Consider the following 24912-nt stretch of genomic DNA (forward strand, 5'->3'; position numbering starts at 1 on the left):
TTGCTGAGCGAATCATTCGCGTTAAGCTGAAGATAATTTCGTTGCATTTCGTCTTGGAGCAGATCGTAACCGTGTCCCGGAAGCCCGTGAGGATGGCTTAATGACCCAGTGCGAAATGACGCACCTTGCACATGGCCATCGTAAGGTGGTTGTACCCTTGCTCCGAGCAGATCGGGTAATGGTGCTTGTGGCGCCGGCTGCTGCACCATCGGTGGAAGTGCGCCCTGTGAGTGTGGTGGCGGATGAGGCAGCTGAAAGGTTGCGGAACAGAGTGGTTGATTCGATGTGGTGCCATGCACCGGGCTATACGTGTACGAAAGTTGCCCACTGATGGCACCATTAATTGAGGGAGACGGCCATTGTTGATAGAGGCTAGTTTGAGCATTTGTACTTTGAGGATAAGCTCGGTCTCGCAAAGCAGGACCACCAGGGTTTGGAGGTGCAAACGTAGTTCCTCGAGGCAGGTAGCTCATACCAGGTTGCAATTGAATTCCTGAGCTTTCCATATAAGCAATGGAATCCTCTATTGGCATCGAATTCGGATATTGTTGCTGATAATCACAAGGAGTCATAGAGGCACGGTGTGGCTCTGCTACTTGACGGGGAACGACTTGGTAAAACTCTGGGCCGTTAGACAGGGATGCTGGGGAGGTTGACGCCACTGAGTGCTGGTCTGAGCGACTGCGCGGCAACGCTAATTGATTAATCGGAGACACCATGTGCGCGGCAATATCCTGACGTGAGGCAGCGGCTTCCGGTCCCTCAAAACTACCGTTGCTTGGCAAAGCTATCTCTTCTGTATCGGTAGAGGGATTTCGCTCTCTGGGGCTTTTCACGGCTTTATCGGACGGCATCACAGAGATGAGGGTATCGGCATCTATAATGATAAGCCTTCTGATTTGGCAGTGGCTTTGGCCTCCTGAAAACTATACCTATTTCTCCACGGACGTATCGCTCTTCTTCCTTAGCAACTCGATATATCTCATCCAATATTGGCCGCTTCTCGGGAGGCTTGATGGTGTTGATGATTTCATTTGTGGATGCTTGTAGTTTGCTGACCGTGATATTCTTGGACGTATCGGTTTTCCATAGCCGCAGCATCGTCATAAGAAGCTTCAGTCGCTCTGCCGGCCATTAGCATTTCTGGTAAGACAATGACGCTTCAGTCATGACGAACCTGGTTTTTTCAAATGATCTGGCTCTCGATGACGACAGTCTTTGGGCCACCACGGCGGACCATTAGTCTCACTGTCTTTGTACGGCCAATTAGTCTGCTTTTTGGGCTCGATAACCTTGATCCAGGCTTTCGCGACAGCTTTGCAATTTAGCTGCTGAAATTGCTTGAAGCGGCTATCATAGTATTCGTCTAACGCCTTGGTATCTCCCACTTCAATCTGCTCGCACATGATCTCGTCTGATCGCCCGACCGAGTCGCTGTCTACAGGTGAATCACTGTCGTCCGCTGGTCCCCATCGGACCTCTCTGAAATGGGTCGCGCTTGATTTGCGACGTTTTGCCGGCCTAGATTGTCTCTCCACGATGACCCCTTTGCTCACCTCCGAGCGCTTGGACGAATGTCCGTGAAGTAACGGTGGACTTTCAGATCGATAGTTGTCGAGAAAACTTGGAAACTTATCATCTTGCACTGTCTTCTTGGGAACTTTAAAATTTGGGTTAGCAGCTCGTTACGGGTAATTCACAAGTAGCAATGAGCCATAATGGAAACCCACCTCTTGGTCCGCCATCGGCGAGCTGCTGATTGACGATCTGCTCAAAACGCTCTCGGGCCTCGCGAGGAAATATGATCTTACCATGCCGTTCGAGCATGGGTGAAACGTGTGTTCTCAGTTGGCCCCGCTCATCGATCAACATCATGGCAAATGCCTTGTGATGGACGTTGCACTCATCCTTGAGGGCTTTCGAGATGCTCTAAATATAAATTCCCGTCAGCTCTTCCAACAGGCAGCTCTTCCAACAGGGAACAGATTATTCAACGAGTGATATAGTAATGGAAGAGGCACTGCACACGAACCGGGGGGCGAATACGTACCAGTGGGAAACGATTTTGCAAAGGCCTGGCGTAGTGATTGTGTGCCACTGATGGCACAGGCAGGTCATGCTCCCCATTCAATTTAGAGGACGCGCCTGAAAGATGGCGAACCATGGCGGGAAAAAGTAGATTGCAAGAGGCAACAATTCTAAAATATTAAAGCAACGCTCATAAAAGGATAAGACGGCCGCGCGAAAGGACTGGAGAAAGAGTTAGAACATAAAAGGGTCCAGGAAACCCAGCGGGGGAATTTGGCAAATGAGCAGTCGGAGTGGTTAACAATCTTCAGGCAAGACGAGAATCACAGACAACTAGGAGAAGTTTGGCCATCCACGAAGGACCAAACCATGGAACATGGGAAGGCGACCTTTTGAGTTCGGGACTAGATTAACTGGCATGTCAGTCTAATGGAAGCAAAGACATGGGCCTTGGCCCTCGACATCCCTGAATACCCGCTGGGGAGGATTTAGCGAGACACCGGCGCTCTCGCCCCGATATTCCCCAGAAAGACGAGCCGCAGTCCGCAAGGTACGTACGGCTATGGCCCACGGGTGCGACGCTTTAGTAAATGAATGGCCCAAAGCTCCTTAGTCAGATCGACGTTCTCAGTCTCCACTTTGCAGGAGTCCGAAATGGATCCTCTCAGCGGACGGGATGAGACGTGAGAAGCAGCCGATCGGCCCTGGCCTTTTGAGTCCTCTCCCTCTCTTCCCTAGATCGGTAGATTCTCCGTCAAGACTAGGGCAACGCCAGATACCCGTACGTCACCCCTGTGGGGAAAGGGTCGGGCGGGGAAGAGATCGCATGGTGCGAATGTCACACCCACACGAGAAGAAGACAAGTGTTGTGGCAAACAAGACAGGTAAAAGATAGTGGGCAACGGAAATAAAAGACAGATTGAGGAGCAAATGAAGAACAGAGACTAGTGCTTACCGGAAGAGGCAGCGAACAAAGGCTGCTGAATTACTCACGATGCTGAGAAGCGCACGTGGTTCGTAGAGATGATGCTCTGTTCCTTGTTCCTGGAAGACAGCCGAAAGAGCCCTTGATCAACGAAAATTTCGCAAAAATATCGAGTATACGCCGTACAAAGTGAACGAGTAGTTGAATCGATCAAAATGGGTCCTTGTCAGTTGTCGTCGCTTGCAGAAGGTGGTGTTAGGATGTCCAAATTAAAGAATAAAAAGACAATTTGAATGTCCACAACGTCGAGAATGGGTCCGTTGCCTGCGATGACCGAGGTGGAATGGGGCTTGAACTAAGTCACTTTCTTCAAACCTCGCACGGATCGCGAACTCAGACGGCGAGGTTTGCGTCGCAGGGTAAGGAGAGTCGCCAAGCTGTAAGTGTGTTGGACTGAAGGTGCTCAGTTGGAAAAGTTAGGTCAGACTGAACGCTGAAAAGCGTCAGGTTGGTGAGGTGGAGGATAAGAAGCAGACTGGTAGTGGTTGGAGGACCGAGCGGCACTCCCTACTGTAGACGCGAAGAAACCGAGTACAAGGGCCAGATGGTGCCAGTCTGAGGACTGGTCGATTAAAGGCTACCAGAACTTGGGGCAGAGTTGAAAGAAAGCGACTCTCAGGCCGCTCGAAAGAGGCTATCAAGGGAATTATCAGAAGAGAAGGTTAAAGATGGACAGATCAACCCAGCAGGCTGTCGAGGCAGATATAAGGCCTTGGACACGCCGTCATCATACTGGGGTACCAATATGATAAATTATCGAGATTAAACAGTCCGCAGAGCGGGCGCACAACTACTACTGTCGAGAAAAAGATCGGTAGTAGCAGGGATCCGCATGTTCTACGCAAAAGGTGCCGAATAGACAAGGTATTTTCTCATCCAAGGATACGCAACGAGCATGGGACTAAACCGGGGGGGTGACAGGCAGATGGTGGGGGAGCGGAAGGTATGCGCGAGAATGAGAGGGGGAAACGGGAGAGACTACATAAACAGGGTGCAAGGAGATCAGTACCCCCAGAGCTCAGGGCTCGTCTCACTGACCATAGCTCCTGGGGTTACTTGGAGACGAAGGACGGGGACCCGCCGATGCAGCTGGTTCAGAAACGTCTGGAGGGAAGAAGAAAAGTACAGTCTGTCCTGTATGCTTGGTACAGAGATATTTTCCCGTAATTTCGTACATGCGACTTCGAGCGCAGGGGGCCGAGAATCAAGTCGGTTCGCCCATATGGAGAAGGAAGAGGAGATTATTTCTAGGGCCTGATCGGTCTAGGTCTCGTTTTGTTTCTGGGTCTGGGTATTTCGCCTCCTGGGATCTTTTGGGATGGCAAGACGGACACTAGCAAGATGGACTAAGTGGTAAGAACAACAGGGAGACGCGTGGAACTAAAGCTGGAGGACCCAGCTAGCTACTACGGGCGGAACACGGTACCGTAGCTCGAATAAGGTGCCATGGAGTGTCAGGACGGTGGGCGTCAAGACTGGACGAGCCGAGATCGCCTGATGCGCCCGGTAGACGCAGGAGGGTTCACGTCGAGCGAGGTCCTGAATTACAGTACAAATGTAGAACGGTTAAAGTTATGGAAGTTTGGAAGATGGACAGACAAGGGGTCCGAGCGTGAGAAAGAAGTGGAAAATATAGACGAGCAGATGAAGCGGGGGGATGAGGGAGGCCGCAGGAAGAAGATTCCCATGGTTGAGCGAAATGGTAGGTAAAACTCTTGAAGTGCTTCGTGATCATACTGAGGTAATCGTTGGGGTTCCAATTCAAGTAAAGCTCCACCTGCTGAGCATTCAGCCTTTCTTCTAGGAAAAAAGAGATTGAAGCACCGTCCAATGTGCTGAAAAGTCAAGGTTTGGCCACAGATCACCATACCTACAGATACGGATGTGTAGTCTACGGACTACTGGGGCATAACATGGCGGTAAATCCCTTCAGTCCAACGGCTTGAGGATTTTCTCTCTGCAAGGAAATGGGGCAATTGAAGGACAGGCACCAAGCATTTAAAAAAGTGGAGCGGGACGTTGAACGACTGAAACCGTTTAGAAGCGTTAAATAATGGAAACTGTAGCTAAACGGTGGTCCGTTGAGCTGGGGTTGGAGTATTTCCAAATTGAAGAAGATCGCTGGTTATAGGAAGCTTTGGCCCCAGAACAGGGACCCAGTCAATGATCCACAAGAAAGAAAAATATGTGTGTGCCCACATCTTCTTGGAAGACCCCGGCATGTCGGAGATATTTCTGTGCGGTCGGTGAAACAAATTGCGTTTGTTATCAGCTAACTTAAGGCATTTAATAGTATTAGAAACGAAGCGCGTAGGGTACCTACCGGGCCTACCAGTCTACCTACCTAGGTACCTAAGGTAGGTAGATACCTTACCTACTCCGTACGTTTCAGTAAATTGGCAAGCGCATGCACGTCATACCGTATCAAGACCAGAGTCCTCCTGAATCAAGTCGGTCTCGAAGTCTTTGATGGCCAGGATTACTTCAGGGATAGAAGTATCCAGAAAATGTTCCGGGGGCCAAGTAGCTCTGTGAAGCGATTGTTGTAATGAACAGTGACGATCACCCAATTCGAGGCATCAGAGAGGTGAGAAGGGCCAGGTCGGGGGCACAACTGGTGTGGGACATACAAGCCGGAAAGGAAGGAAGAGGAGACAAAAGATCGGGACATCGGATTCAACGCCCTCATCGACGCTAAAGGCACCAACAGATTGGCCTGCATTGATCCTTCCCTCGATCATTAGTCTGGATTATTATTCGCGACGAGATGCTTTGTGGATACGTCAATACCCAAGTCAATGCATGAGTGCGTTGGACCAACTAACGACCTTTGCTCATTTGACAATTCAGGGGCCAGGACCCTCACTCCGGTACGAGGACTGTCCTCCCAAGTCAGCTATCCAATTTTGGTCATCGATAACACTGCTACCGCGGATCGATCCAAACTCTATCGATCTAGTGCACTTTCCTTCCGGGCTGCATTTTACTCTCTAGGGCTCGGAAGGGTCAAAACAGCCGACCCCAGTGGACAAGTTCATTCCCCATCGATTTCCAATTCTCCACTTCCCGACTGACGTGCATGAGCCAAGGCCCTGTCAGGCTACGTCGTCATGGCCGATCCGACAAAGCGTGCTGGGAAGAAAGCCAGTCATCAATGGATGGGCGATGCCGGCACCATGCAACCTGATGCTAGTTGCAGCGCATCACGAATAGAGAGTCATGTGTCGAAGGCTTTTGACCGCTGAGTAAAACCATTGTTGTAGTGAATTGACCAATAGTGTCAATAAGTTTACAGGCTTGTCAGGGTCCCGCCGCACAATCGAGCTCCGTTTCCCCCCAGCCTTCGCCTGGTCCGGCGCAAGGATGAAACGCAATTCAAAAGCGCGCGGTTCTTTCATCCGAGAGCAGCCTCGGGGCGTATCATTATCCCAAGTGCAGTACAACCTGGCCACACTGGAAGAAAATTCGCCATATCTTTGCTGTCTACATCATCATCATTTTCATCTGCGACCATGACAGATCTGGCCCCGTGCGTTGGGTTTAGTTTGCCAAAGTGCACGCGCATATGAAGACTTCTGAAGGCCTTGAAATGTACATTCTTTTCTCCTACCAATTCATTCACAAAACACTCAAACGGGGAGGGAAGAATACCAATATAATTGGGCCTCGACATTTCTTACGAGCTTGTTGGTGGCTAATCCTAAGTCTTATCATAACTTCCTCTATGAACTATTCGTAGTTTTTCCTGGTAATAGCTTAGTCGTGGAGGATAATAGGAATATAAATATCGGTTTCGCGTGGCACATGCACTGGAGCAGACAAGAGCAGACCTTGATTTGCCATGGTTGTGATCTTGGATAACCAAAGTACCGCTTTAAAAGAGCGGCGTCCCTTCTGTTCTGGCCAACATAGAGGGGTTTTGAGGCGCATGGCAGATTCGTCCAGCCAACTATCAACTGGTCTAACTGGATGGTCATCGTCGCACAAGGCTAACAGTAAGGTAGAAATTCAACACCGGAGAAGGCCATCAAACTTTCTGGAATTTTGCTCGTAAAACTACCTAGCTGTCCCTTTTCTATTTTTTCTTCGAGTGGATTCGGTGATAGCTCATGACAACCAGAAACTTGAAGCGTTTCAGTGAAAGGCACATCAACGATCCTATCCTAGTACCGAAAATTCAATCCGAGGACAGCTTCAGTACTGCTGGCGACCGTTTGGTCCGCTTCAACGTCTTGCATGCGGCAGAATTAGATGCTCAACCTGCCTTTCACCGACTGAATCCTTGTTGACTGACGCTTGAACATGCGGCTTGTCGATCTCTTTATGCACATCGCCATGTTTCTCCTGTACAGGTATACGTTATAGGTGCGCCCTCCCTCTCGGTGTATCAAATCATGTCTCTTCGCGTAAGCAGGCTGGTCATTCGCTGAATCACTGTAGGCGAAAGAATGATCAATCAGTAAGTTCACAAAGTGGCCAGCACACCCGTGACTGGGGTATGCACTGTTGCGGAAGATAGCCCTTCGAGCACGAGTCATACCAATATATGGGACGGAAGCGGGATGGAGGGACTCAGCCGTCATGCACTACCTATGTATGTCCCATTTTTGCTTTTTATCATTGTTCCATACCTAGGTCATCTGCCCATAGCCCGCATTGCCTGCTCTACATCCAGCTGCACCAAGGGTAGATAGCCTTTAATGCATCTACGGCCCGCTGGCTTAACACTTAATGCGTGCCTTTACAAAACCCTCCCGCCTACAACATCCCCCAAACAGGCTCTCCAAGATCATACCTGTTAATTTTACAAATTGAAAATTTTGCATCACCAAAAAAAAAACCTTTTGAGAGTTTCGATAGAAATCTCCGTCGTGTCCAGGACTCACATTACTCGTATTCCTCGATTCTAGGCTTCCTTGCACTTCCATCAGTTTTATCATTAAACCGTCAAGATGACTGCTTGGGAGCCGGGATCAACAGATTGAGGTGATGGTTAAGCGGCAAAGACCGCGAAAGCATTTAGGAACTTCCAATTGCAAGCGATATAGGACTGTTTGCCAATGAGTGAAACACTGAGATTTCTGTTCAGCGAGTGGGGGTGAGGAGTCCATCTCGGGTTATAATAAAAAGATGTAAATATTTTCCAGCCTCTCCCGCCTCTGACCGCTTCTCATCTCTACTATTGCATATATATCTTGCATGTCCAACAATCCTGGGTGCCGCCATTTTATCGCTGCTCAATATGATTTCCCCTGCTGAAATTAACTTTATCACCACAACGAGGCGCACGGGGGGATGGTTCGGAAGGCGTTCAGCTGGTCCGCTAAGTAACAAAGGCGTCAAGCAAAAAGGAAAGAACCCAGCCGCTCGGTCAAGCAGTCTACCCGGATGCTTGAAGAGTGGCATTGCAAAGTTTTGAAACAGGTCGTGCAGTATCCTGTCTGGCATTTCATCACCTTGACAAACTGTTCGGAGCGCAACCTCAAAAGATAGTCGAACTGATGGGAAGCCGAGAACAATGCTCTACCAAGTCAATTTAAAAAGTTGCCCTAGCTCTGCCGCCTTCAGGCTGAGTTTCTTCCACTGCGCCGACCAGTGCAAGGTCTCCCGCTGGGGTCGCCGGTCGTCTACGCTCGGACCAGGATCGTTCGCTCGCTCCGGGGGAAGCAAATAGGAGTATCAAGATACTGTGTAGATGCAGATCCACTTTCGAACGACTAATTTCAATTGCAAAAAAAAAAAAAATCACTACAATAAAACAATAAAACAATAAAACAATAACAGCATACAGCAGATTAGGTAGTGAAGAAAATAAAGAGAGAGAGAGAGAGAGAGAGAGAGAAGGGGGGAACGGGGAGTAAAGTATTATGTCTGCGGGTTTGTCAGGTTGTAAAATAGCTTCGACGCATAGTGGCCAGTGATAAACTTATACAGTATGTCCTCCAGGAGTGGTAATGTTAAGATAAATTCCGTGCTTCAAAGGAGTAAATTCCACTTGGGTACGTGTCAATTTTCCTCGCGAATGCGTTGATAATGTCTCTCATTCGTCAGAATGTACACTTCTGCCTGGTTTCATGCTCTATCTATTCTATGGCACAGCCCCAGAATACAGCATAATTGCCGCTTAGTTCTCCCGTCCATTTGACCTGATTCCGCAGAATGTAATCCTCAGGTATGCTAGCTATACTAGAAAGCAAATTTTTGAAAAGCTGATGATGAAAATGATGTCGCAGCGCGTTTTCCTTTATTTTTGAAACAACTTTTCAGGTTATGAACGACGGATTGCGTAGCAAATATTTACAACGCGGCATATCGTTCGAATCTCCATAAACCGAACAATAATATGAAAATTGTAAAAGTAGACAGGCGCTTTCCCCGCTCCACACCTCACTCCGTAGATCACTAACATCGCTCTAATCAAAAGATTCCGTCCTTTGTGCAGAGCCTAGTATTATGAACCTTGCACGGCAGCACTGTCAAGAAGGTTCGACTCCTTGACAAGCTCGTAAAATATGCCCTTTTGCCGAATCAGTTCCGAGGGAGTATCAAATTCCGCTACTTTACCCCGCTCAAGCACAACAATGCGATCTGAATCTAGAATTGTATTGATACGGTGAGCAATGGTAATGATAGTCCTGTCGGAGAAAATATCGCTTCGCAACGTAGTTTGAAGCATTGCATCGGTTTCAACATCTACGGCAGCCTGCATTCAAAAATTAGCGATTGCGTAAAACCCACGTGATGGAGAGCACAGCTGAAGGCTATTCAAAATCAGGCAATCTATCAGCATACCGTGGCTTCGTCCAGAACAAGGATTTTGCTAGGAGCGAGGAGTGCCCGCGCCAATGAAATGAGTTGGCGCTGGCCTTGGCTAAGATTCGAGCCTGGTTAGAGAGATGAAATTAGCATTTCCTCCGTGCAGAACAAAATTCTAGGATCACTTACCTCCTTCATAGATTTCAGCATCAAGACCACCTTCCATACCCGAGACATGCTCCTTTAATTTGGCATGATCTGTATGATGTCAATGAAATGACGTGAGATGATCAAAGGGGATTTACCTACCTAACACACTCCAGAGCTCGGTGTCATCATGTACATGGCCAGGGTCAAGGTTGTCTCGGACTGTCCCTTCGAACAACGCTGCATCCTGCGGAATGATGGCAAGCCGTCGTCTCAAATCCAGTAAGCCAATAGTAGCGGTGTTCAAGTTATCAATCGAAATAGACCCCTCAACGCCCTCGATAATCCTAAAGAGGGCCAAGGTTAGTGAGCTTTTCCCAGCACCGGTGCGGCCCACCACTCCGATCTTCTCTCGCGGCCGAATGTGTAGATTGATATCTTTGAGAGCCAAGTCTAATTCAGGACGATATCTTGTGCTGTAACTGTGGAACGTGACAGCCCCTTGCGACGGCCAGCTTATAGGAGGACGATGTCTTGCGATGATTTCGGGTGCTTCACTGGGCAGCCTAGCGTATTCCAAGACGCGTTCTACGGATACTATATTAGTCTCAACTTCTACCGTCTGCCGGACAATCCAGTTCAATGATTGTGTAATCTGTAGGGCATATGACATAGCAAGTCCAACCAATCCGGCGGACAGCCCGCTGCCACTGGACACAGACAGAATGGCAAAACCGGCAGCAGCAAGAATGATGACTGAGCCAATGAATTCTAACCGCACAGCAAGCCATCTGTTAGCGCTTATTGAAGGAAAATATGCCCGGAGATTCTCATCAACTCTCCATTCATTTTCCAGCGCAAAGCGCTTCTGCTGATCATATGCTCGGATGGTACTGATGCCGCCGAGGGATTCCTGGAAATGGGCGTAAATGGGACTTTTGCTGACGCTATCAAGGCGCTTCAATTCCCGAGATGTCCTTAGATAATATCTCTGAATATAGAGATAGAGAGCTCCGAGCGGAATAATCAGAGCAATGAAAGCAGGCGTTGATGAGGAGACGACCACAAGTGTAAAGGCAGCTAAAAGGATTTATTAGATTATGAAAACTTGTTAAACTCGAAGGTTTATAGTCACCTCTTGCTGAATTGACGAATAACATGTTAAAACTCCTCCTGCTGCGAGTCAGTATGGGGGAGAAATGGAAGTTCCGCAAAAAATATCAAGATGGATACTCACGCAAGAATTTCATCGACCTTGTAAATGTCACTAGAGAGCTAGATGTTAGCTTATCGACCATGAGGAGTGGAAAATGCGAGACCAGGTTGATGAAATGAAAGGAGGAGCCAAAAAGAGCAATTGAAGGCAAGCACGAGTTTGGAAAACATCCTAGGATTCTAGCAGCGCCTCATCCCGCTTGGTCAAGCCGAGCTATGAATATAGAAATAGAAGTAGAGATGTAAAAGGGGAGCACTGAAGGCGGACAAACCTTGAGAATCGATTTAAGATGCGTCCTGCGGGTGTGGTCTCGAAAAAGCTCATTGGCGATCGGAAGATGGCGAAAGCCATTCGTTCATGGAGCTTTCGCGAAGCCTGTGGCCTATACTTAGCGTGCATCAACAAATGGTCTCTGAATCAGCGAATCATACCTCGATTGAACAAAAAATCCACAATATCAATGTCTGCACAACAACTAACGCGGCACTACCAAAGCCGAAGGAAAAGTATATGCCAATGTATTTGCCGACCTGTGGATTCCCCCCACATTCTTGATTCTTCTCCGCCCAGCGCTTCAGCCAAACACTGCCACCTAGGATTTATTAGTAAGTTGTATGTTTGGAGATGACGCAGAGTGATGGAGGCTTTATGAAGGATATGAGGAATAGGCAGGGAGGCATTGAACAAAAATTGAGTGCAAGCAAATGTTTCGTGACGATAGTGATCACAGATTCCTTGTTTGCTCGGGTCGACCAGCAGAACGACTGATAATGCAACAAAATATACTTACCAATCTGTGCTGTTTGCGCACCCAGAGTGGTAATAAGATAAATAGCCACAGCGACAACATTGCTCGTCTTTGCATATTCCCCGTAGACGCTCCACCTTACTTTCCCCTGCTCGGAAACCTCCTTGCTCTGTTTGCCTTTCGCGCTGCCAGCCTCTTCATCGGACAGCTTGCCACGAGAACCGCGGAAGCTAGCGGTACTGGCACGGCGCAAGGTGGACATGCTTGACTTCCGAGCCGCACCACCGCCTGGTCGAATAGGGGCAAGGTATGGAAGGCCATCCTGCGCTTCATCGGCTTCTTCTTGTTCATCATCGGCACCAGTACCAAAAATAGTAGAAGAATCATCGCTCTCAGAACTGACAAACTCTTTTGCGTCCTCCGTGGTTTGGTCATCGCGGTTGCTAGCAGTCTTAATGAGGTTCGCGATTTCGCCTCTCATGGCCATAAGCTGCTCAAAGGTGCCTTTCTCGACAATGGTATTGTCTCGCAATAGCGCAATGAAGTCAGCCTCCATCAACACCGGGATTGAATTAGTGGCGAGTATTCTGGTCTTTCCTTGAAGCAGGCCATTGGAACCGAGGACCTTGTTGATAATGTGCCGTCCGACGTGTTGATCAACCGCAGACAAGCAATCATCCAAGAGATATATATCAGCCCGGGCATACACAGCTCGAGCGAGAGTCAATCTTGCTTTCTGTCCTCCGCTAAGAGAAATTCCTCGCTCGCCCACTTGAGTCTTATCACCGTCCGGAAGCGCTTGAAAGTCGTCAGTGAGCGCGCATGCGTGCACGGTGCGCTCATAAAACTGAGGATCCCAACGATGACCGAAGACGATGTTCTCTCTGACGCTGGCGTTCATGACCCACGGCGACTGAGCCACGTACGCTCGGCTGCCATGGACAATTACCTCTCCTCTGACCTTCCACAGATCGCCCAAGATAGATTGCAGAAAAGACGACTTGCCCGACCCTACTCTTCCAACAATGCAGCTGAGCTCCCCCTTCCGCGCAGAAAAATTAATCCTCTCAAGTGCGTTCTTGGTTCCGTTTCTATTCCACGTGAAAGTAGCGTCACGAAGTTGAACTGATTCATCTCCAATCTCCGTGACAGGTTCTTTCAGGTGGAGCACTGCATCGGTCTGAATCTCGTCTGCGGTAAAGAAACTTGTCAAGCGCGACACCGCAACGCTGGCCTCAATAATCGAAGTAATTACCATTGGGAGGATCGCTAGGGGGAACGTTAAGAGGTTGAAGAGGGTAAGAGCAGGAAAGACAATCTCTGTAGTTAGAGGCCGGCTCTGTGTGAGCACGAACACGGCAAATGTGGAGCAAGAGACAAGAAATGGGGTAGTGGACCATGTAAAGTTTGCAAATGCCTGTGCTGCACCGATTTTTCGAAGTGTTTTCAGCTCCTGGTCATTCCGAATGAAAGTGAGCTTGTTGATGAAAGCAGTCGTCCAAGCATAGAGCTTGATCGATTTCATGTTGTTAAGAATCTACAAGGCAAAAAGAGGTGTTAGTAAAGGGCAACTCTATCAGAGCTTCGATCAAGAATTGTACCTCCGTCATCAATCTCGTGCGCGAATCTTTATTCTTCATCTGTACTATTTGCAAACGTTTCATGAATCTTGCGATCACACCATTGACTGGGATCATAATAATCATAGCACCAACACCAGCGAGCATACTCAGGCCGAGAAGCTGATACAGGGAGACCATGCATAAGACAATTTGAAATGGTGCAGACCATAACTGCTGGCCAAACTGAGTCAAATCCTGAAGACGTTGAGTATCCACGGCCATGTAATTGACAATATCACCAGTCGACTTTGCTGCGCGACCTTCGTTTGACAGCCTCATAGACTTGGAATAAATTGCCGCCGTCAGACCTGATTTGATCCGCATCCCAGTTTCAAAAGCGCGCTGGAAATATTGATGTAGACAAGCCGTCTGCGAAACAGAAACAGCAAACATAGCCAGTGCTATCGCCGCGCCTCTAATTACAGGCTGCGGATTTTCCGATCGATAAGAATCCACGAAAGATATGAGAAGCCGAAGTAATTGGGGCTGTATGAATGCTAAACAATCACTTCCAGTTTTGAAGATAGCGCCTCGTAGGTACGGTCCACCATAGCCCTTGAACATCACCAGCCACAGCGACGGATGCTTTCGCGTGAGCTCGTGTGCCCAAACCTCCTCAAAAGTCTTGCCATTTGTTTGAGTAGCATCCCGTTTCCGCAGATTCCACAGATCATCTTGAGTAACAAAATTCCGGTATCCAAATTTCATCATCGGCGTCATCCAGCTGAATGAAAGCACGGAAAAAATGGTAGCGTATTCGTGGGGGCATTCGTCTTCGTCTCCGAGTGCGTCATACGCGCTCTGTTTCTTCGGCACTAGCCACTCCAAAACCAATTCGACCACGGCCAGTCCAGTGCTTATACAAAAAGCTAAAAAGTAAGGAAGATGCTGGCGATAAATTTGTTGAGAAACGAGCGAACGAAGTTTGATGCCAAAGGCAATCAGGAGGAATAGCCAGTAGAACAGCGCTACGCCATTGGGTTGGCGGCTTCTTTGGTGCTCCAAAAACTGGATGACAAATATCACTCCAAGGGAAACGAGTGTCAATATAGTGGACCAAAATCGAAAATCCCCAGACCAGACATGTGGATAGTAAACGATTTGAAGCACGGCTTGAACAGTATTGCTGGCAAATAGTGCAGCGATGACAACCTATGCTAGCGTCAATTTGATACTTTCCCTTTAAAGTTCACTCAAGATATGCTCACCAATTTTGCAAAGAAATGCCAGTTCTTCGCCACTGGTTGGGGTGTGTTCTTCTTTAGAAGCCAGAAAATTGCGCCAGCTCCAAAGAGAACTCCATATGCTGATACAGCTGCTATCCATACATCCAAGAAGCAGGGAGTGAAATCATAACGAAAGGGGCTCAATGGGCCCCAGCCTTCAATATTCCCACATAAACGTTCCCGTCGATAAAGCGTCGATCCAAGATAAGTTTGATCGGCGAACTCGAACAACGAAGCTGGGGAATTGAGCACCGTCTGTGAGGTGCTGACAGCTTTCATGCTCATCGCTCTGCTCGCCTTCGTTGTCCAGGGTCTGTCTCATAAAAAGGAGAAGACCTGACCAAGACTTCGTCAGGGATGCTGGGGGAAGAAACCCAATGAGAATAATTTATTTTCGCCTTTCACAACCAGTACGAATCATAGACAAAAGTAACTTGGGGGTTACCATAAGGTAAATCCTAAGTTAGTGCAATACGCTTAATAATTGTTATTAACCGATCCTTTGGGTTAGACGCCTCGAGGCGGTGTAGATTCTCCCCTCGTTCCAGCTGATAACCGATAGGCTTCCCTATGCAACGCGAACGCTTTTTTCGGAGATAGACCATAGGAGGGACAAAAGTAATCAGTATGTTAGCGCCTGAGACGGAACAGGTATCCAGCTTATCTTGGGAAGCCAGCACAACCCCTCTCTATAGGTACCTACATTTTCATTAGAAAAATATACATGAATTTCAAACAATATACCATCAACCGTTCTCCGGAAAGTGCGGCCAACAAACCTGCCGGTTCCTGATTTAGTGCCAACCATATCATAATTGTTCAACTCTTCGGCTAAGTGGTGCCCTCGGTGTAAATTCCATATTCTCCCCGCTGCTGATTTGAACGACAACTGTATCCAACTTGAAGCACTCTCGAATCCAGAATGTTTAGCCACGGTGCTTGTCGCTTCTGCTTGTACCGTATGGTGAGCTCCCTGTACATGATTTTAAGTGATTTGAATATCATCCCTGTCCAAGTTTCAAGTCCATCGGCAATATCGATCCGGAGAACATTGTGAGCTTGACCAGGCTTTTTCACTACCATTGAGCGTTACAGGTCTCTGAGTCATCCTACAAACTCTGAATAACCCGGCAATCTGCCGAAACTTTCTCATCTCATTGGCTTTGCAGGATGACAATGGCATCTTTCATAGTGCTTTATAGACCCAACGTCATATCACATGAAGGCTCCGTCTTCGGAAGATCTGTGTTTTGAGGTTGACGATGGAAAACAATGCTTTTCCTATTGACTCCTTAAAACTGTTTCATTTCCAGCATCTGGTCTTCCAAAGCCCCGCTGAGACATCGACGGGCTATATCAATAGCCATATAGTCACAAAGTTAAAGAGATCATCACACACTCGCTTTTTCAGGATTGTATAGCTTCTCGTACTATGCAGGGCCTGAAAGCTCTCGAGTGCACTCATCTCGATTGTTACTTGAGCTGGCTGCAAGCCATAAGAAACTTTTCATCATTAGGGGAAGATCACAAACATTAATGTAGATAAGGTAACTACGTACTGAGTGAGGTAGGCAGTTAACATTAAGCTTAAGGAACCGTACATAAGGTACGGAGTACGAGTACGGAGTACGCAGTACTCCGTATTACGTCCTCGGTTCCCTGCAAACCCAGCAACAGCGGCCAAGCCTTCATGGCCTCGGAGGCAGCGAGCGGGCAGAGACGCGTATTACCTAAGCCGTCGCTAATCGTACTTTCTAGGGAAAGTGCCCACTTCCCCACGTTCCAGGTTCTCGCCTTCGCCTCTTTCGTTTTGTCAATACTAACAGACCACCCACCCGCCGTGGATTAGAACCTCATCATCTGACCACAGCTCCTTCGCCAAACTGAGTTCCCGTGACTCGGTGAACCGCCGTACTGCTTGCTATCATATTCCAGGCATACAGAGTTGCACGGCACATTAAATTGGCACTTTCTGCATCGAACAGCAGGCGATAAGTTCATTTCTGCTGCAAACGAGGCCTTGCTGTCGTTGTGCTTGTTATTGCAATTTCGACGTGGAGAATCGCCCTTAGGTCGACGCAGTCGTCCCGGCAGCGACTCCATCTCTCCGCTAGGGTCTATCTATCCCGTGATCGCTTCCAGAGTCGCGTTTTGTTTGGTTGTGCCCCAGGTAAGCACAAAAGTTGGTTTCTTATTCCTCAGAATGCAACACCATCTGTTTCGCGTGAAATCATTATGCACCGTCTCCTACATTGTCTGAGCAACGTATCAGTTGTTCTGCCTCACAACATCATGTGCTTTTTCATCATAGATGAAAGAGCACCTAGCTCGTGCAGAGATTCTTTGTAAATGCAGACATAAATTGAACCTCAAGAGCAAAAAGCCATAGTGTATCTTTCAAGTAAGCTAATTAGTTGAGACCTTCTAGAAAACGAGCCACAGCAGGTCATGTGTCATCTACCGTTGCAATAAGACATCGAGTACTCTGTCTGCCAGATTTCCACTAAAAGCTACCACCAACGCCTTTACTCATCGCTTTCTTCAGCTGATTTGAGGCTCCTGGGCATAAATCCCATTGCTTTCAAGTCATATTGTTCCCCATCGCGCAGAATTCGATATAATACACAATTCTTCTTCGTCGCATATACAAATCTGCTCTTTTCTCGTGTTTACTAAACACAAGTGCCATTTCAAACATTCACAGTTTTGTTTGCGTGGGACTGGAGGGCAATACACTCATAATGTCGGATCAGTCGCCCTTTCCCTCCTCGACCACGCATGATGACGAGGGAAAACAGAATTCTGGTTCATTGGGCGATGCTAGTGGTTCGATGAAGCGCAAGCGAGACTCATCAGACCAGGACGAGCACTCAAGGGAGGCTCATAGCACTGGAGATGCGCGACGACGCTCACAATTTAAACGCTTGTCACCCCATATACCTCATGATGGAACTGGTCAGACGCCTGATTTAGGCGATTCTTCGACAAATTCTTTCCTTGTTCATCACAATCCAAGTTCTACCGACGAGGATTTACAGCCTCAGAATACAGGGTTGGATTTCAGTGCTATATCCCATCAACAAGGAGAGCCTCCAAATCAACAAAACGGCAGCTCACATACTTCAGATGCCACCTCGACTGCGGCCGCAGCCCTAGCCGGCATTTATCCGTCCATAACGGTACCCCAATCAACTGAGCTGGCGTTCGCCAATGCAAATCCTGGAGGCGATAGCGATCGGCATATGGAACCGCCGTTTGCAATGGGAGAACACGACGTCAGTCACGGCCAGCATCCGGAACCGAATTTCAACTTGGATGCGTTAAGAGAACCCGGTCAGCATCATATCCGAGATTCCCCAACCAGTGGCATGCCTAACCAAAAGCCAGCCGTTGGGTCGGAGGAGTGGCACAAGGTTCGGCGTGACAATCACAAGGAGGGTACGGTAATCAAGACGCCCCGAACATCTGTCAGGGAAGCTAATCGACCTTTTAGTGGAGCGGAGACGCCGAGAGACTATCAACGAGGGCATCAATGAGTTGGCTAAGATCGTTCCTGGCTGCGAGAAGAACAAAGGATCAATTCTTCAACGTGCCGTCCAATTTATTACTCAGCTCAAGGAGAATGAAGCCCAAAATATTGAAAAGTGGACGCTAGAGAAACTCCTAACAGAGCAGGCTATTGCCGAGTTGAGTGCCACCGTTGAAAAATTAAAAAACGAATGTGAGCGTGCATGGAGAGAGGCGGAGACATGGAAGAAAACTTGTCAGAGTGCCGGCCTTACTCCTCGGCAGTCGGAAGAATCTACCAACGCGAATGGAGGGAACTAGACGTTCTATCGACAGACGGGGTTATCGTCATGGAATCAGTCGGAGACAGATTCTAACTATCTCCTTGACTACGAAATACAGTTAATTCGCAATGGGAGACGCTTCTCCAAAATCTTCCATTTTGAGCAGGCGTCATCAACTCCCTCGCGCTTTTCTTACACCAAAGTATACTCCTTCAATTTTTTTTCTTTGGGAGGCGTGTAGGTTCATTCCCACAGAACTAGGCGGGAGGCTTCTACTTTCCCCTTTCATCATTCTCCTAATGGGTATATGTGTTTTACATACTTTCTCGTAATATTTTTCCAGCTCGTTTTTTTTTTTTTTTTTTCGGTGGTGCAGCGACGGTATTTTCACTTTTATCTAAGGCCAAATAGAGGAACGCAGAGGTGGACAATAACATTAACACTTCGTATTATTTTACGCGCTTAAGGCAAGCCACATCTATGTCCCCTAATGGCGTAGTCTCCCCTAATGTTTTGAGCATCATCAAACCGTTGTCGCCCGTAGAAGCCACATTCGGCAGTACGAAGCATAAATTGGATGAAGGCTTATTCGCAGAAATATTAATTTCGTATCCTTTAGTCAGTGAGTCCCTTCTCCGTTTCTCATATTAGTGTACCTTGTTACATTCCATTTTCATACCTGGAGATCTATCGATACACTATTGGTTAGAGTAGCAAATCGATGGACGCACTAATGAGTGAGCTATATAATCTGGCTGTATTTCAAGAAACAATGACAGCAATCACTGCAAATGCTCTTCACATGCCAGTTGACACTAATCCAAATACGACTTGAGTTTTCGATTGCTACAAAGTACATTGGGCTTATGTTGGAATATGCCAAATTCATCATTCTTGAATTTTCTTCCGTGGGAAGCCGGAAGAGTCGTCACAAGATATGGCCGGAAGCGATAGTAAGCCGTCTACTATAAACCACGTCATTCTCGATTGATATCCAACGGACAGCTTTCGATTGGTCATTTTTGTGTTAACCTCCAGTAAATTACGGATTATAAAAATGCTACACACAGCTTGACAGAGCCTGTGGAATATATGAAAAGCCACTCAACTTTCCAACACTCCGTATTTGGCAGGCTAGAAAATGTGCAATCCTTGTGTCAGCAAATCGATATGTTACAACAAAAGATATCGCATTAAGCAGGGCCATTTGTTCGACGCACCTCTCTTGTATCAACAACCAAACACTCTTCCTGAGCCCTGCCCAGCAAATCAAATATGCGCATTTTTCCGTCTTTTACCCCGATTACCGCCGTTGTCCCGGCGAAGCATATCTCCTCATCCTGTCCACTGCGATTGCAGAAGACAATGATGACATCTCTAGCAATTCTTTGATGGCTCTCTTGCTCTGAGATGTTCAACGGTAGCGGACCAGAATCTTTGGCCTGCGGGTTTTCGGCCGAACTCAATAGACTGCCTTGCTGCTGAGCCACGCCGTGAGGCCTTCGCATCCCATTTTCCTGGTTTCTTCTCGCAAGAAGTGGGCGAAATCGCGCAAGCCAGTAGCTTAACGTCTCCATATCCGGCAACAACTTTTTTTCACTTAGTTGAAGTGATGTCAATTGCGTTGTCCACGCCATGGACAATACAACGAGCGGTGAGCTCGTTTTCATGGCATGAGTGGCAAACTCGTATGACGACCATGGAGCGATAAAACGGTAAGGATTGATGTCCATACCTTAAAAAGTCAACAAAAATTTTCAATCCTCAAAACCTATCGGGATGGTGTTGATAATTCCCAAGGAAATATGGAATAATGTAGATTCAGAAATTTTCGAAAAGGTGTAACTTACAAATTCCCATAGTCACCCTTCCAAGCTTCCCCAGCTCGCCGGCGAAGAAACCTTCCGGACCCTCCTGTGCCCAGTTTTCGTCTGTCTCATACAGAAAGTGTTTCCGATAATTGGCCAATATTGTACCTTCCGGGGATACGGTCACTGCGGAGTTAAAGCGCTGCGCTGGATTATTCAAAGTTATTTCTGGATAACCGACTGTAACGTGGCAGTTCAGCCTCTTCGCAGTTTCCTGGGCCCACCGAGTGCTAGGTCCAGCTGCAGTGGGTTCGAGATAATGTGAGATAGCTGCAAGTGAACGAAAATTGTAACCTGCATTGTGCTGCTCAGGAATAATTCTGCACATTTATGTATACTTCAAAGGCATGACAACGCATAGTGACGAAAACTTCATAAGCGGCAGTGTTGCGCTAACAGCTAAACGCAAATCATTCGCTGAGCATGCTGAAAGGGGTCTGAATAGAAAATCGGGTATTTGAGCTGCACGATTGACACTGGTGCGCCTCATAGGGGAAAATAATATATCGCGAATGCACGGATGATGTTTTTATTGAAAGCCGGATTACTACTTGCCTGTGAATATCATTTCCGGGAGAACCAGAAGATCGATATTGCATGGTGCTGCTTTTCTCAATATCATATCTGCCTTTTCGATATTCTGCGTCACTTTGCCAAGCGCAGGCGCAAACTGTAAACACGCTATACGCATAATGATCTGACTGCCGTGCTGTGCACTACCAACTTCCTAATTGAACCCGAAATTCGGGGTTCCTCTTGTCAATGTCAAAAAGGAAGGTGAAATGAACACGAGCTGGCCTCTTTCTGAGAAAGCTTTCTCTGCTATAGGATAGTAAGCACGAAAGAATGTATCCCCAGTTTGGATCTAACAGGCCGCATACCCTCTCTAAATTCCGGGGGTTATGGCATATGTTACTTAACAAAGAGGCCACAGGATATTTTGAAGTGTAGATACAGGAGATCTCTCGCTTGAGACTTATTAAAAGCGGCAGAATCTACTGTTAGAATGGCTGCTGCATATGAATTAGTCTTGCGCGGATATAAAGCTCTGATAATTTACTGCAGACTCTAGCAAATGTAATGACACGAGCTAACAATGTCAACGGAGATTGCCGGTACCAGGGGAGAGAGTCATCAATTATAGCCACAGATAGGAAAAATCCCATATGTTGAACAGATAGACCCTTTCTTGGCCGTCACGATACTATGAAAAATAATTTGTGCGACATATCATAGCTAATTTCAAATGGCGGGCCGTCGCCTGCTCGATGCTGCGGCTCTACTTTCGGCTTCTCGATCAATCGCGGCGAAGCATGTTACGCTCCGTTCTCGCCAACTCGAGCTTTTTAGCAAAACATCTAGTGTTGCAAAAGCTGCTAAGCATCAGAGTGATCGAGTTACTCTGACTTTTCAAGCTGCAAGTGCGCTTGCTAAGAATTTTAACGAACGTCCAGAGACCGACATCAGTACTTACAACACTACTGCTGGCTTGGGACAAGACCTGGCGCGGGTTTCATCAAACACGAATCAAACGTCACAGCCAGGAACGGAGATTCGGATTCCAGCTCGAGTTGCTGAATTGTCCAAAGAAGTTGGCCCGGAAAGCGACACAGCAGCGCTCTCTGAAGGGCACGATAGAGATGTTTACTACGAGACTCCGAAAGTTGCAGGGGCTGTTTCTTCGAATTCTTCAAGAGCAAAGATTCCCTCAATTGTCGAAAGCACGCAGACCGGCGATGATCATGTAAAAGATGGACAAATTAATGCCGATGTCTATTATTCTTCTCAAGGCCATAATGAGACCGATACAATACCCAGGCGGGAAGCGATTCCGGAGCAAGATCAAGTTCCCGATGGCATAAACACTGATGTATTTCGAACTGCGAGAGTAGCCCGGATGTTGGGCCCGGATAAGGACACAAAACCTCATCCGACGCTCAATATGCATGCCGCTTCCCGCGCACCGATCGATCATACAACGCTTGCTCAAGGAAAAGATCAGGAAACATATCATGTCAGGAGTTCTCAGGACTTGCAACCTGCTGCACCGGAAAGAGATATTACGGTTGGTTCTCACCTAAATAGAGGCAAGGATCATTCATTCGCGAAAAACAATGTCAATTCTAAATTTGATACCACGAGCTCCAAATCACAGGTAGACACTTCTCATTCTAATTAAAGTGGCAACCGGAATACTGATATACTGACAGCCCACATCCAGATCCCCCAGGAAATGAGCTCCTCATCGGATGGGTCAGTATACCGCCTGCGTGAATCCAGAGTTCCCTCGTCTCGGGTTGGCCGGCTTTGGCATTACGGTGGACTTGCGACAGGAATGGCATTTGGCGCGGTAAGCGAGAGCTTTCGGCGTGTCACTGGAGGGAGTGAGACGACTGGGTCCTTGATGTTTAACGCTGCCAACATGGAGAGACTCGTGGCAAAGCTGTCAAGGATGAGAGGAGCTGCACTGAAACTGGGTCAAATGATGAGCTTTCAGGGTAAACGTTATGGGCCAACATTTTGTTTCAGAAAAACTGACTTGTCCTCAATTAGATGCAAAAATGCTTCCTACCCCTATACAAGAAGTTTTGCAAAGGGTCCAAGATAGTGCCGATTATATGCCGGCTCGACAACGGGATCAGGTCCTCACTAGTAATCTTGGGCCGCAATGGCGAGAGTTATTTAGCACATTTGATGAGGTCCCTATGGCTGCTGCCTCCATTGGCCAGGTTCACAGCGCGATTCTCAGGTCCACTGGTGAACCAGTGGCTGTCAAAGTGCAATATCCTGGAGTTGCAGGTTCCATAGATTCAGATCTGAACAATCTTTCTATCCTGCTTACTGCATCGAAGCTGCTTCCTAAGGGATTATACCTTGAGAAGACAATCGCAAATGCGCGAACCGAGCTCGCATGGGAATGTGATTATGAGCGCGAAGCCAGCTGTTTGAAGCGCTTCAGAAGCCTCCTCGAAGACGATGGTGATGTTTTTGTAGTTCCAAGGGTCATCGATGAAGCATCTGGAAAACAAGTTCTCACAATGGAGCGCATGAATGGCGTCGCTGTAACCAAAATCAAGAATTTTACTCAGGAGCAGCGTGACTGGATTGGCACTCAGCTGCTTCGACTATGCCTGCGTGAGATCACGGAATTCAAATTCATGCAAACAGATCCCAATTGGACGAATTTTCTTTATAACGAGGCTTCCAATAAGGTCAGTTTCCAATTCAAATGATGTTGTGCGCTTCGGGGTAGTAGCTTCTCTTCCGGCTCTATCAAGAATGATATATTGAGGACGAATGCTGACAGCTCATGTAGCTTGAACTCCTCGATTTTGGCGCGTCACGAGACTATCCTAGCCAGTTTATTGATCCTTATATTCGTGTACTACATGCAGCCTCGATTAATGACCGCGTCGCCTGTCGTGATCTCTCAATCAAGCTGGGCTACCTAACGGGTTTAGAATCTGCTGCAATGGTAGATGCTCATGTAACATCAATCCTGACCATCGCTGAGCCATTCGCAACAACAGCGCCGGCCATTTATGACTTCCGCAGTCAGAGTATCACTGATCGGGTACGCAGCCTCATACCTGTTATGTTAAGGGAGCGCCTGTCTCCTCCTCCCGAGGAGACATATAGCCTTCATCGCAAGTTGAGCGGGGCTTTTCTGCTCTGTGCCAGGTTGGGGAGTCGTGTACCTTGTCGTGAGCTCTTTGGAAATGCTCTGCGCAAAGCTGATATAACTTGACATCGACATTGGATTGCCTAGATACACCTCGTTGCCAGTGGGTTGGGAGTTTGCTTTGTTTTCTGCGCTTCGTAAAAGCATCATGGATGATCAATTCTTGCCGTCGAGCAAATTAGAATATACAGATGATAATGGACCCTGGCTCAGAGCAAAAGTCAGTCGGTTTCAGTTACAAAAATGAAGGCGTAGATAGAAGTATTAGTTTGATGATCTATCAAGAGTGAAGTTTCTCCCTGTTTATTTAGGTGCTTTTTCATTCTACACCTGAAGTATACGGTTCTCTGTATCATGAAAATGCTTTGAGATAAGATATGAAAAGGCTGAGATCCCTTTTTTGTATTGAATTGCGTCCTTTTACTTGGTGTTGGACAGGTTTATCAATCGTATTCTTTAATTTCCCGACTCACGCAGTTTTGGAATCTGCTATTGAAGTGTGTTTTACTTCATCTTTCATGAATTTGTGCATGATATTAAATCAATGCAACCCCCGCTCAGTGCTCTCTACGCCTTAACTCTCTTGCAAAAGTCATGTTTAAATACTGAAGGTACCAACAATAGCCCATAATACCGTCGCGCTCCGCAAGTAAATAACTTGTGAAATGAATACCTACAAACAACCAAAGTGAAATACAGAACTTGACCGCTAGAGAACAGAAGCAATGAGGAAACAGAAGCAGAAAGGTTCATCGGGTAACAGCGAATGCTCTTTGTGACTGAGCTGGAGGCTTGTCGACTGTATCCGCTTATACCTGCACAAAACGCAAGCCGCCGTAGTGA

At 47.4% G+C, this 24912-nt stretch overlaps 6 protein-coding genes across 6 annotated transcripts; 3 read left to right on the top strand and 3 right to left on the bottom strand.

Annotated features, from left to right (window-relative positions):
• Positions 1–612: 612 nt before the first annotated feature.
• L228DRAFT_129834 (hypothetical protein) lies at positions 613–2434 on the bottom strand. The gene is made up of 4 exons (XM_018329096.1): positions 2051–2434; positions 1731–1929; positions 1178–1645; positions 613–1124 (listed from the first exon to the last, which is right to left on the bottom strand). Exons 1-4 carry the CDS (start codon positions 2162–2164, stop codon positions 841–843), a joined length of 1065 nt encoding a protein of 354 aa, XP_018188167.1. The 5' UTR covers positions 2165–2434; the 3' UTR covers positions 613–840.
• Positions 2435–3782: 1348 nt separating this feature from the next.
• L228DRAFT_129839 (hypothetical protein) lies at positions 3783–4414 on the top strand. Its single transcript, XM_018329097.1, has one exon. It carries the CDS (start codon positions 3909–3911, stop codon positions 4269–4271), a length of 363 nt encoding a protein of 120 aa, XP_018188168.1. The 5' UTR covers positions 3783–3908; the 3' UTR covers positions 4272–4414.
• Positions 4415–9027: 4613 nt separating this feature from the next.
• L228DRAFT_246954 (multidrug resistance-associated protein 1) lies at positions 9028–15144 on the bottom strand. The gene is made up of 11 exons (XM_018332524.1): positions 14711–15144; positions 13482–14654; positions 11923–13417; positions 11564–11724; positions 11404–11507; positions 11154–11183; positions 11052–11089; positions 10079–10996; positions 9959–10027; positions 9806–9897; positions 9028–9716 (listed from the first exon to the last, which is right to left on the bottom strand). Exons 1-11 carry the CDS (start codon positions 15011–15013, stop codon positions 9465–9467), a joined length of 4635 nt encoding a protein of 1544 aa, XP_018188169.1. The 5' UTR covers positions 15014–15144; the 3' UTR covers positions 9028–9464.
• A 2006-nt stretch (positions 15145–17150) lies between these two features.
• On the top strand, positions 17151–18691 carry L228DRAFT_129949 (hypothetical protein). The gene is made up of 2 exons (XM_018329098.1): positions 17151–18166; positions 18222–18691. The coding sequence occupies exons 1-2, from the start codon at positions 17470–17472 to the stop codon at positions 18554–18556; spliced, it is 1032 nt and encodes a 343-aa protein (XP_018188170.1). The 5' UTR covers positions 17151–17469; the 3' UTR covers positions 18557–18691.
• A 752-nt stretch (positions 18692–19443) lies between these two features.
• L228DRAFT_246959 (carbon-nitrogen hydrolase) lies at positions 19444–21420 on the bottom strand. The gene is made up of 5 exons (XM_018332525.1): positions 21269–21420; positions 20943–21209; positions 20370–20681; positions 19740–20254; positions 19444–19653 (listed from the first exon to the last, which is right to left on the bottom strand). The coding sequence occupies exons 2-5, from the start codon at positions 21076–21078 to the stop codon at positions 19624–19626; spliced, it is 993 nt and encodes a 330-aa protein (XP_018188171.1). The 5' UTR covers positions 21079–21209; positions 21269–21420; the 3' UTR covers positions 19444–19623.
• Positions 21421–21586: 166 nt separating this feature from the next.
• L228DRAFT_246960 (ABC1-domain-containing protein) lies at positions 21587–24372 on the top strand. Its single transcript, XM_018332526.1, has 4 exons — positions 21587–22542; positions 22603–22885; positions 22941–23599; positions 23704–24372. Exons 1-4 carry the CDS (start codon positions 21634–21636, stop codon positions 24133–24135), a joined length of 2283 nt encoding a protein of 760 aa, XP_018188172.1. The 5' UTR covers positions 21587–21633; the 3' UTR covers positions 24136–24372.
• Positions 24373–24912: the final 540 nt, after the last annotated feature.

This window comes from Xylona heveae (genome assembly GCF_001619985.1).
Source record: "Xylona heveae TC161 unplaced genomic scaffold L228scaffold_5, whole genome shotgun sequence".
Taxonomy (NCBI): domain Eukaryota; kingdom Fungi; phylum Ascomycota; class Xylonomycetes; order Xylonales; family Xylonaceae; genus Xylona; species Xylona heveae.

Excerpts from the sequence above, each read along its gene's own strand:
- L228DRAFT_246954 (XM_018332524.1), bottom strand. The coding sequence starts at position 15,013 with ATGAGCATGAAAGCTGTCAGCACCTCACAGACGGTGCTCAATTCCCCA. Across the intron at positions 14,655-14,710 it reads GGCATTTCTTTGCAAAATTG|GTTGTCATCGCTGCACTATT; the intron begins GTGAGCATATCT and ends ACGCTAGCATAG. Across the intron at positions 11,725-11,922 it reads TGCGCAAACAGCACAGATTG|GTGGCAGTGTTTGGCTGAAG; the intron begins GTAAGTATATTT and ends AATAAATCCTAG.
- L228DRAFT_246960 (XM_018332526.1), top strand. The coding sequence starts at position 21,634 with ATGGCGGGCCGTCGCCTGCTCGATGCTGCGGCTCTACTTTCGGCTTCT. Across the intron at positions 22,886-22,940 it reads TCAAATGATGAGCTTTCAGG|ATGCAAAAATGCTTCCTACC; the intron begins GTAAACGTTATG and ends GTCCTCAATTAG. Across the intron at positions 23,600-23,703 it reads ATAACGAGGCTTCCAATAAG|CTTGAACTCCTCGATTTTGG; the intron begins GTCAGTTTCCAA and ends CAGCTCATGTAG.
- L228DRAFT_129949 (XM_018329098.1), top strand. The coding sequence starts at position 17,470 with ATGTCGGATCAGTCGCCCTTTCCCTCCTCGACCACGCATGATGACGAG. Across the intron at positions 18,167-18,221 it reads GCGTGACAATCACAAGGAGG|TGGAGCGGAGACGCCGAGAG; the intron begins GTACGGTAATCA and ends TCGACCTTTTAG.
- L228DRAFT_129834 (XM_018329096.1), bottom strand. The coding sequence starts at position 2,164 with ATGGTTCGCCATCTTTCAGGCGCGTCCTCTAAATTGAATGGGGAGCAT. Across the intron at positions 1,930-2,050 it reads TGCAAAATCGTTTCCCACTG|AGCATCTCGAAAGCCCTCAA; the intron begins GTACGTATTCGC and ends ATTTATATTTAG. Across the intron at positions 1,646-1,730 it reads CGCCGATGGCGGACCAAGAG|TGCAAGATGATAAGTTTCCA; the intron begins GTGGGTTTCCAT and ends CCAAGAAGACAG.
- L228DRAFT_246959 (XM_018332525.1), bottom strand. The coding sequence starts at position 21,078 with ATGCGTATAGCGTGTTTACAGTTTGCGCCTGCGCTTGGCAAAGTGACG. Across the intron at positions 20,682-20,942 it reads CCCGGAAATGATATTCACAG|GTTACAATTTTCGTTCACTT; the intron begins GCAAGTAGTAAT and ends AGCACAATGCAG. Across the intron at positions 19,654-19,739 it reads TGGTTGTTGATACAAGAGAG|CCTGCCAAATACGGAGTGTT; the intron begins GTGCGTCGAACA and ends CACATTTTCTAG.
- L228DRAFT_129839 (XM_018329097.1), top strand. The coding sequence starts at position 3,909 with ATGGGACTAAACCGGGGGGGTGACAGGCAGATGGTGGGGGAGCGGAAG.